At 52.6% G+C, this 10350-nt stretch overlaps 5 protein-coding genes across 5 annotated transcripts; 3 read left to right on the top strand and 2 right to left on the bottom strand.

Moving 5' to 3' along the window:
- Nucleotides 1-49: 49 nt before the first annotated feature.
- Nucleotides 50-2086, top strand: Triagg1_6790 (uncharacterized protein; the record flags this gene model as incomplete). Its single annotated transcript, XM_062901453.1, has 2 exons — nucleotides 50-322; nucleotides 380-2086. The coding sequence occupies 2 exons, from the start codon at nucleotides 50-52 to the stop codon at nucleotides 2084-2086; spliced, it is 1980 nt and encodes a 659-aa protein (XP_062754406.1).
- A 687-nt stretch (nucleotides 2087-2773) lies between these two features.
- Nucleotides 2774-3966, bottom strand: Triagg1_6789 (uncharacterized protein; the record flags this gene model as incomplete). The annotated part of the gene is made up of 4 exons (XM_062901452.1): nucleotides 2774-3052; nucleotides 3207-3533; nucleotides 3626-3816; nucleotides 3873-3966. The coding sequence occupies 4 exons, from the start codon at nucleotides 3964-3966 to the stop codon at nucleotides 2774-2776; spliced, it is 891 nt and encodes a 296-aa protein (XP_062754405.1).
- Nucleotides 3967-5073: 1107 nt separating this feature from the next.
- On the top strand, nucleotides 5074-5580 carry Triagg1_6788 (uncharacterized protein; the record flags this gene model as incomplete). Its single annotated transcript, XM_062901451.1, has 1 exon — nucleotides 5074-5580. The coding sequence occupies one exon, from the start codon at nucleotides 5074-5076 to the stop codon at nucleotides 5578-5580; it is 507 nt and encodes a 168-aa protein (XP_062754404.1).
- A 422-nt stretch (nucleotides 5581-6002) lies between these two features.
- On the top strand, nucleotides 6003-6783 carry Triagg1_6787 (uncharacterized protein; the record flags this gene model as incomplete). Its single annotated transcript, XM_062901449.1, has 2 exons — nucleotides 6003-6149; nucleotides 6313-6783. The coding sequence occupies 2 exons, from the start codon at nucleotides 6003-6005 to the stop codon at nucleotides 6781-6783; spliced, it is 618 nt and encodes a 205-aa protein (XP_062754403.1).
- A 320-nt stretch (nucleotides 6784-7103) lies between these two features.
- Triagg1_6786 (uncharacterized protein) lies at nucleotides 7104-10036 on the bottom strand (the record flags this gene model as incomplete). The annotated part of the gene is made up of 5 exons (XM_062901448.1): nucleotides 7104-7657; nucleotides 7722-8071; nucleotides 8585-8742; nucleotides 8825-9547; nucleotides 9626-10036. The coding sequence occupies 5 exons, from the start codon at nucleotides 10034-10036 to the stop codon at nucleotides 7104-7106; spliced, it is 2196 nt and encodes a 731-aa protein (XP_062754402.1).
- Between the last annotated feature and the right edge of the window lie 314 nt (nucleotides 10037-10350).

Here is a 10350-nt window from a genome sequence, read left to right as displayed (position 1 = left end):
CCCCCCCTTCTCCGTTTGTATCAGATCGCCGCTAACTGAATAATAGGCAATGGAGCAAGTCATTGTTGGCCTCTTCACTGAAGTAAGGCGGCACAAGCCGAGTGTGATCTATATTCCAAACATTGACGCCTGGTACACGGTGCTGACTGGAACGCTGGCGCTGGTCACCTTCCGCACCATGTTGAGGTCTATCGCCCCGACGGATCCTGTACTCCTCATGGCCACCGCAGATTGTGAAAAGAAAGATCTTTCACAAGAGATGGTGCGCGACTTTTTCGGCTACTCTCGTAAAAACCAAATGCAGATATCGAGACCGAACAAGGTGAGAAAGGGCGCTGCGCCAATAACACTGTGAGCAAGGATCGCTAACACTCAGTAGGCCAATCGTATGGAGTATTTTTCGAAAACATTGGATTATGTGAAGCTGCAGCCTCGTGCCTTCCCAGATCTTGACAACCGGAAGAAGAGAGTTCTCGAGGAGCTCCCGGTAGCTCCTCCGGCACCTGTCAAGCCACCAACGAAAGACGAGGTGAAGGCTCTGAAGAAGAAAGATCATCAGCTCCTGAACGCCCTCAAGATTCAACTGCAGCCCATCATGGATCAGATCAATCGCAGATACAAGAAGTTCAGACAGCCAGTCCTTCAACAGAACCTGATTGAATACTTGTTCCTGGAGGCAGATCCGAACTATGTACGACCCGATCTGGCAGAAGGGGAGAACAGGCCCTTTGAAATTGTAAAGGATAAGCATGGAAATGACGTGCTGATGCACGTCGAGTCTGGCAAGTACTATTACAATCTCGAGACGACAACCATTGAAGAGCGCCTCTCGAACGGGTTCTATGCTCGCCCCAAGGACTTTTTGTTCGACATCAAGGCTCTGGCAAAGGATGCCAAGAACATTGGCGACAAGGAGCGCACTCTCAAGGCCAACGAGTTGCTCAGCAACGTCGAGGTAGATGTAGCGAGTATCGAAACCAGCACAGCCCACATCGACTGGGAAGCACTCTACCAGCGCCAGCAGCAGCGAGCCAAAGAGGCAGCAGAGAAGGAGCGAAAGCGAAAGGCCATGCAATCTGTATTAGAACGAGTCCAGTCGGATCTTGGCGGCGGCAATGACAGCGATTCGCAGGGCCCTCTCACCCTTGGGGAACCAGTGCCAGGGGCTCGCACCATGGCCCGCTTCCAGATACGAAGCCCCTTATCCAACGGACATGGCGAAGCTGGCCAAAATGGACACCCGCTTAGCAACGGCATCCCCACTCCGATCAAAGAGGGCGATGTTCAGATGAGCGGGACCGACGATGACACCCAGAACCTGACCCAATCCCAAACCTCTCCCATGGGCCCGCCGCCAAGATCACAGGAAGGGCCTTCCTCGATAAATTTGGCGGCTGGGGCAACACAGGTATCTCAGCGGTCTGCAATTACCACCCTGCCTCCTGGGATGTCACCGTCGGCTGTGATCAACGAGGCATCCACGACTAAGACGTCAGATCCGTCGACCCTTAGGTCTTCCAACTGGAGCACGCAGAACACAAATGGAAACCAAGAGCACGATGATGCGCTGCCGGACACGCTGGTAGTTGCACAGAACCAGAGCCAAATGTTACCGCATAACCAAAGCATCTTGTCATCTTCTAGTGAGATTTGGCCTCATACTCAGGCTAGGGGACCGGCTCTTGACGACAGCTCATCCGCTTCAATCATAAGCCGCCCGTCGCTCGATTCGCAAACCCACAAGAGTCCGGGAGGTGTGAAGTCGGTGATTAGCTTGCCGTCTCATGATGGAAGCTCGTCGGGGGACGCGGTTCGCAACTCGGGCTCGTCTTCTCAACCGTTGCAAGTGGAGGGGCAGATTGAAGAGCTTCTGCACAGAGTGGCAGAGTTCACCTCTGGCTGTACAATTGAGCAACTGGAACAAGTCAACCGTGAGATGATGGACGAGATATGGCGAAGCAGACATGAGTGGAACCGAGTCAAGGTGCTCGGGAACGTGTCGGCAGTGTTCAACGAAGTGATGAGCGACATTGAAAACATGCAGGGCGTGGATCCATTGAGTCAGCGAGAGGACATGGACGTGTAGGAACGTCTTTGACGAAGGAAGCGATAAGTTTGTTTCAATCTTTTGTCATCATCGCTAGAGCATTGGAGCGACCAAAAAATATGTGAGAGACATTATGCGGAATTGTTTCTTGTAAGATTGATTATGGATACTGGATTTGGGTTGGCACAGCGCTTTTTCTTCTTCTTCTCTTTCCCCCTTGTCTAATCTAGGTACTTTTTTCTTATTTTTGATCTTTCCCTTTTGTGTATGAAGAAAAAAAAATGGCAGACAGATTCTGAGGAAGTCAAAAGGACTGTTGGCTGAGGAGGGTGGCGCCGACAAAAAGGAGTGGCCCCGTGTTTGCCTAAAGCTTTGGAGTTTACAGGAACCCGTGCTTCTTATATTTTCCTTTTCTTTTCCCCTTTGCGTCTTTTTTTCTTTTTGAGATTCGTAATAGGAGATACCTTGAGGAAAACTAGATGTATAAGCTTATGGATACTATATACACTATGAACGATTGTCTCAAGGCAAAGGTGTGCTTCGTATACTTGTTTCATTGATATATGTGTCTCGATATCCTACAATGGCCGAGTCGACAATCTTTGCTCCAGCCAAGACCTAATTCCCTACAGCTCCATTTACCCAAACAACCGAAGCTTGCTCTACAACCCCATCCATTCTTCCAGAAGGAAAAGAAGGAGGAAAGAGAGAGAGGAAAAAACGCAATTACAATTTCGATTTAGTAGCGCTATCGACCCTCTGCCCCTCGTCGTCCTGCTCGGCGACGGTCAGGTCGGGCAGGCGGGCGGGCATGATGCGGCGCGGGCTGGAGCCCGGGACGACGCTGTACTTTGCAAAGTCGGTGACGCCCATGTGCTCGCGGAGGAAGTCCTCGTCGAGGACGAGCTCGCCGTTGACCTTTTCGGCGGGGGAGCGCAGGATGCCGAGGATGGCGTCGGAGAAGATGGTGGGCTTGCGGAGGTCCTTTTCCTCGCCGGGATTTTTCTTTGTGAATTGCTCGGTGGCGGCGGATTCGATTGCCTGTTTTTTTTTTTTTTTTTTTTTTAAATTAGGATGCTGATTTTATTTACGGTAGATACCTGTGTATGTATATATATGTATTGTTGGAGGTTTGTTTGTGTATGTAAATGTTACTTACCACGGCGGGCCAGATGCTTGTAATGGCCATGTCCTTGAGCCCTTCGCGCTGAAAGTCCATGGCCAGGCCCTTGGTCAGGACGCTCATGCCGATCTTGCCCATGGCGTAGGCGGTCTTGCCGCGGAAGAAGCGGCTGTAGATGGGCGGGCTGACGACGACGATGCGGCCGTGAGGGCGGAGGTGCGGGAGGGCGGCCTGGACGACGGCGTAGAGGCCCTCGGGGTTGACGCGCTGCATGAGCTGGAAGCGCTTGAGGGGCGAGTTTGCGACGGAAGCCCACCAGATGGCGCCCGAGTTGTAGACGAGGACGTCGAGGCGGCCGTATGTCTGGGGGAGTGAGAAAGAAGTATTTAGCATTGGTAGATGGTGATGGTGATGGTGTTGGTGGATTGGTGGGAAGGGGCTTTTTGTCGTCTTACAGCAATGGTCTTTGCGACGAGGGCATTCACGCTCTCCTCGGACCGCACGTCGACCTGGATGGGCGTGGCATCGCCGCCGGCAGAGGTGATTTCGCGGGCGACGGTGGTGATGGTTGAGTCGTTGGATTTTGGATTGGGGGTTTTATCGGTGAGCTTGGAAGGGTCCGTGATGGACTTTGCTGCCACGACGACTTGGATATTGTTAGTTTGCTTGGATGGACAGGTGAATTTAATGAGATGCTCTCACCTGCGTAGCCGTTGGTAGCCAGATCGACGGCGACTTGGCGACCGATTCCGCGAGAAGCTCCCACGACGATGGCTACGGGCTTTGAGCTGACCATTTTGGGTGGTGGTTTGGTGTTGTTTTACGTGTAAGAAGAGAGTGAGGGTGAGATGGTAAGATGAGGCTGCAAGCTGATGTGCTCAATTGCTTCTTCTTCTTCCTTTCAATTCAATTCACAAAGTGGAGAAGCAGACAGAACTTATAAGGCTGATGAATTTCCAGTAGTAGCTCTGAAGCATACCGAGCATGTCATCCCCCTCGGAACTTATAAATCGTTTCAATCAAGCTGGGCGTTGAAGCTGCCGAGATTGTGGAGCAACATGTTGAACCGTGGAGCTTCATTTTCCGATTACTCAACACCACCCGCTATGGATCAGGGGCGCTGATGCCTCGGTTCCGTGCTGATTACAGCGGCCCTCAGCGCTGCTGCCCCGCAAACTTACAGCGCGGCTATGCAGTGAAGCTGCGGAGGATTAGCAAATCGAGGTAAGCCGGGGGGGAAGCCTCATTGCTCGCCATCGCTGCCGTAGTATGGACTACAAGTACCAGGGCCGTCTTACATGTGCGCTTTCGCTCCTACTCCTCTCAATGCCCTTCGTGTTTGAATTCTGATTTTGTCATCATCGTCAATCACGCCATCTGCGGGAACCGATTCTCCTTGATCTTGATCTTGGGGGAAAAGCGGAAATCTGGGGGGAAAATAAGCAGACAAGGGGGACAAGGGCAAACCAACAACCATGGGCGGCAAGATTGATTGCTTCTTGGATCTCGGTGAGTCTTGGACGGCGCCTTTTCGGGGGGCCTCGGTGTGTCCCGATTGGGGCGATGCTGTTCCCTTTTCTTGTCTTTTCTTATTCGATATTGTGTTTTTCTTATGACTGATGAATGCATTCCCATGGTTAGCATCCTATTTTGGCTATATCGCGTTCGTAGACTTGGCGCAGAATCGAGACAAGTTGGCGGCCTATGGAGTCGAAATAGAGTATGTCACCCCATATGCTCCCCTTCATGAACATAACCGCATGATTGTGTGCAAGAAATCGCTGTACTGGATCAAATACTCATCTTTTGTTTTCACTAGGATACATCCGGTGCTGCTGGGCGGCATCAACCACATCTCAGGTATTCCATGACTTGGATCAATATCATTCAGCGACATCACAACATGGTACTGACTGGCCATACAGGGAACCGTCCTCCGTGGACAAACGAGATCAAGGCCAAATATCTGAAATATGACTCTCGTCGTGCCGCCGAGCGCGTCGGCCTATTCGGTATCCAGGGCCCCCCAGACCTCATGGCCGTCTCCCACACCATCTCGCCACTGCGTGCACTTCACTACATCAAGGCCAACTACCCAGAAGCCACATTCCTCGCCGCCTTTGAGTCCTGTTTAATGGCCTTTTGGAGGCCTCCCCACGTCAATCTCATCCCGGAGGAGAACCTGCGCGCCGTGCTGCAGGGGGCGACGGAGAAGCCCGGCAAAAGCGGCAGCAGGAAGCTTTTCACCGAGGAGGAGGTGGAAACGATCATGAAGGCCCGTGGCGGGATGAAGGAGGTTCTCATGGCCACTACCCAGAGGGCGGCTGATCAGGGGGCCTTTGGCACGCCTTGGATGTGGGTGACGAATGCAAAGGGCGAGCAGGAGCCGTTTTTTGGTAGCGACCGGTGAGTTTTTATGAAAGATATTTCCCCTTGTTTGAGAAGGGATGAGTTGCATCTAAAAGGGGCTTTCATTGTGCTGACTGGATTCAGATTTCATCACATTTACAAGTTTTTGGACATTCCCTTTCAAGATATTGCGGTGTTGCCACCGTCAAAGTTGTAGCGAAGGCTTGGTAATGGATGATTGGAATTGTAATAACTACGTTAGGTGATTAATTAAATGTTTCATGTATAATCTGATAGTTGAAATTTTGTGATCCATATCATCCTTTTCATTGTCTCTGCTCTGCCATATCCACCAATGGCCTAATCTAAGGACAGCACGCAGCTATTGAACTTTCACTGCGCTAAACTTGCAACTAAACCACTGAACTTACACCATTTACCACCACTTACTCATCCCCATATCAAACATACGACATATCTGCAATGGCATCGCCAGAACTCACCCTCATTGTGGCCGCCACCCGCAGCATGGGCATAGGCTTCCAGGGCACGATGCCCTGGAAAGGCCTGAAAAGAGAAATGCAGTATTTTGCCCGCGTGACGACTCGAGTTCCGGCTTCTTCATCACAGGTAAGATGAAGAAAAAAAAAAAAAAAAAACTTGTTCCCTCTCATATGAGCTCCATCTCAACAAACCAGGGTTGCTTTGGCTGCTATTTAAAATTTGTTCTATTCATTTTCTAAAACATAAAATAATCATGTACATACGAGCCAACTTGCTAACTAGACTCCAGACTCCCCAAAACGCAGTCATCATGGGCCGCAAAACCTGGGACTCCATCCCCCCCAAATTCCGGCCTCTCAAGAACCGCCTCAACATCGTCATCACCCGCTCAGCGCCCGCCAACCCGCCTTCTCCCCCGCCAACAGGCTCTGAGATCCGGGTGCCGTCCGTGGAGGCGGCGCTGCGTGTCGCGCAGGAGGCGAATTCGAGCGGAGGGCGCGTCTTCGTCATGGGCGGCGCGCAGATCTACGAGGCGGCGCTGAGGCATCCGGCGGCGAAGCGCGTGCTGCTGACGAGCATCGATGCCGAGTTTGAGTGCGATACGGGTTTCCCGCTTGACTTGACGGGGGAGGCGGTTGATGGGTGGAAGAAGAGGTCGAGAGAGGAGCTGCAGGAGTGGACGGGCGAGGAGGTTGAGGAGGGTGGACAGGAGGAGGCGGGCATCAGGTATGAGTTTCAGATGTGGGAGAGGAGCGAGTGAGTACGAGCATGAGCGTGAGTGTGAGATTGGGTTTGTTTTTTTTCCATCTATACATCAACAAAGTTCTATATACCAGGAGGTGGTGTGTTGGGCCCTCCGCTTGATGCCAACACACTCGTACACTGCATTATTATATGCACCATTCAAAGAAGAGGGACTCATCGGCTCGAGCCTCCGTCTTCTTCTTCCTCTCTTTCTTTCTTGCCCATGCCACCATTTTCGCCCTTGACACTATACATATATTTTACAGGTCCCGTAGTCACCATTTTGCTTTTTGGTCGTCATCGTCATTGTCGTTTTGATTCGCCCTTCCCTTTGATTCAAGCAGCCTTGGCCACCTCGGGCGTAGGCTTTACTTCTTGGCTTTCCTGCACAGCATCCTTGCCAACCTCCTTCTTGAACGGTTCCTCCAGCCTCGTCCAAAACACATCAACCGGCCTGGCCAGCACCTCCAGCGCCCTATTGGGCATGGCCATGTCCGAGGCGCTCTCCAGCGATACAAGGCCCGATCTCATCCATCCAACAATGGCCACCAACGCTCGGGGGTCGACCTCGGGGTCGCCCTTGAACAGATTCCTCCACACGGCGCTCGCCAGCACGGCGTCGCCCTTGATGAGGCCCTCGTCGTATGCAAGCAGGAGGCCTCGCCACTGGACGAATATGTCCTTGAGGTAGCGCTGTCGGAGGGCGCTGGATGTGATGTTGTGGTCAATGTGCATCTTCTTCTCGCACTCGAAGAAGAAGTGGTCGATGAGCTGCTGCTGCCAGTTTCGGTATGCGTCTCGCTCGAGGCATCGTACGCGGGCGTTGATGAGGTAGAGGTGCAACATGGTGACGTGCGACCAAGTGCTAAACGTGGGCGGTAGTTTGAAGGCTGCAGTCCGTTCGTTAGCAGGTGTGATGTGATGTTTTTATCCTGGACCGGAGTCGAAACATACTATTGTGCCAGATGTTTCCCTCTTCCAGCGCCTGGCCAATCTCCTCGCCGTCGTCCAATCTCTCTACTTGATCGTTCTTGCGCTCCTCCTCGGTGATGTGATAATCAGCTGCTTTGGCACATGCCTTGAACAGTCTCTCCGAGGCGCCCAGAACTCGGTACGACTCCCCAATCGAGCTCCCAAGTCCCCCCAAGAGCCTCCTAGAGCTGGAGCTGCTGAAGCTCCGGGACGGCGGCGACGATCGGACGGGCGCATTGGCATGAAGCAGCGGCAGAAGAACCGATTTGGCGGCCGAAGACCGGGATACTGATGTGCGGGATGCGACCCGGAGCAAGGACCGGGCCTGGGATCTGCAGCTTTCGCAGGCCATTGTGGAGAAAGAAGAAGAAGAAGAAGAAGAAGAAAATAATATAAGATTGCGAAAAGATTATGAATTAATTATGGTGAGCGCTTCGGGAGGGATCGAATGGCCATGAGGGAGAGCGGACGTGGGCGGGCGAGCTATATTGGATGGATTTTTTTTTCTCTGAACATGGCCCGGCAGCCTTTCCATGACGCGGTGGATTTGCCTTGTGCGAGGAAATTGGCTAAGACGATCGGATGGTTGGTGGCGGCTGAAGTTCGGCTGGCGGTTTTGTATGTAGAACGCATGGAGGGGCAGATTTTCGTGGAGGATGGGAGAGGAGGGGTTGAGATGGGAGGGAATTCAATGGTTGATGCTTGACGTTTGATATAAGAGGATATTTTCGTTTTGATTTGTAGCTGAGAATATTGGAGAATGTTATTGGATGCTATTTAATTCTACATTGATGTGTTTGTTATATAATGTACAAGTGCCCTATTCTTACAAGCCAGGTACCTACTCAAACCTGGAAAACACAAGCGTGCTGTTGGTCCCCCCAAATCCAAAGCTGTTGCTCATCGCAACTTTGACTTGCTTCTCCTGAGATGTCAAGGGGACAAGATTGAAGTTGACGTCTACATTGGGCCGCGCCAGATTCAGAGTAGCCGGCACGACTCCCTGTTCATCTTGTTAATATCTGACAGACACAGTAGAGCTCCTCGCATGGGCGAGTGGAATGAAGACGGGGGTTTAGACTCACATCGTGAATAGCCAAGATGCAGAAGAGAGCCTCGATTGCTCCAGCTGCACCTAGCAAATGCCCTATTGCGCCCTTGGTGCTGCTTACAGTGACTTTGGATTCGGATGAAACGCCTTCGTCGCCCATCATAATCCGCTTGATGGCGGCTGCTTCAGCCGAATCTCCCACCTGCGTGCTCGTAGCGTGTGCATTAACGTAGTCGACTTGAGACGGCTTGATGCCCGCGCTCCTCAAGGCCCTTTTCATGGCGAGATATGCTCCATGTCCATCTTCTCGGGGCGCCGTCATGTGGTACGCATCACCGCTGCAGCCGTATCCGCTGACTTCGGCGTAAATCTTGGCCCCCCTGGCCTTTGCATGCTCAAGCTCCTCGAGCACGCACACTGCCGCTCCCTCAGCGAGGACAAAGCCGTTGCGATCAGCATCAAACGGGCGACATGCCGCCTGCGGACTGTCGTTGTATGCTGTGGCTAGGGATCTGGCCCTGCCGAAGCCGGCAAAAGTGAGAGGGTGGATGCAGGACTCTGATCCTCCAGCAACCATGACGTCGGCATCTCCCAGTGCGATGAACCGAGCTGCGTCCCCAATAGAGTGAGCTCCTGTAGTGCAAGCCGTCGTTGCGGCATGGTTTGGGCCTTGGAACCCGTGCCTCATGGCAATGTGTCCTGCCGCCATGTTAATGAGGAGCTTGGGCACGAAAAGCGGCGATACTTTTTTATATCCCTGTTGTCGACATTGTGTCAGTCTAATGAGGACAATAGGCACCTGTAGGTGGGCATAGATGGAGTTTGATGAGCTTACATCTCTACCGTGAGACAGACTCGTGTCATACATCTCCTCCAGATTCCCAATGCCGCTCCCGAGGCACACTCCCGTTGCCTCTTGGTCCTCAACCCGGGAAGCCTCCCACCCGGCATCCTTCAAAGCCATGTCGCTCGCCGCAATCGCATACTGCGTAAAAGCCGACATGCGTCGCTGTTCCGCGGCACTCAGCCAGTCATCGGCCTTCCATAAGCCTTCAGCCTTGCCGCCAGGCCCTCGAGGAACGACACCCGCAACGGTGCACGTCAGCTCTCTCCATCGTTGTCGAGGTTCTCGATCCGCAACGCTGACGATGCCGGACTCGCCAGCAATGAGACGAGCCCATGTCCGTTGGATGCCGAGCCCGAGAGGCGTGATGGCGCCGAGGCCAGTCACGACAACTCGCCGCATTTTTTATGATTCCATGTCAAGATCTAGGGGGAATTCGGGTGAATTTCCTTTGGGCGGCGTTTTGCTAGATCTGATGAGAAATGCTCAAGTTCGAGATGAGTTGAGATGACTTATCCAGAGCACATGAAATGTTCAATGTTAAATGTTTGGGGAAATGGCCCGACCCGGTCTAGCAGCCTATTGTCGGCTAGTGCTGGCTGACCTGCACTAACCCTCTTTTTGCAGTTACCCAACTGCTTCACCGTCTGGGCGGCTCTTGCGACTTTGTCTCTTCAGGTTCTGTCCCAGGATTTATCCTTCGCAACATAAGAAAA

This window comes from Trichoderma aggressivum (genome assembly GCF_033847375.1).
Source record: "Trichoderma aggressivum f. europaeum strain CBS 100526 chromosome Unknown scaffold_027, whole genome shotgun sequence".
NCBI lineage: Eukaryota > Fungi > Ascomycota > Sordariomycetes > Hypocreales > Hypocreaceae > Trichoderma > Trichoderma aggressivum.
The sequence above is the reverse complement of the archived record's forward strand: the minus strand, read 5'-3'. Positions and strand labels throughout refer to the sequence as shown.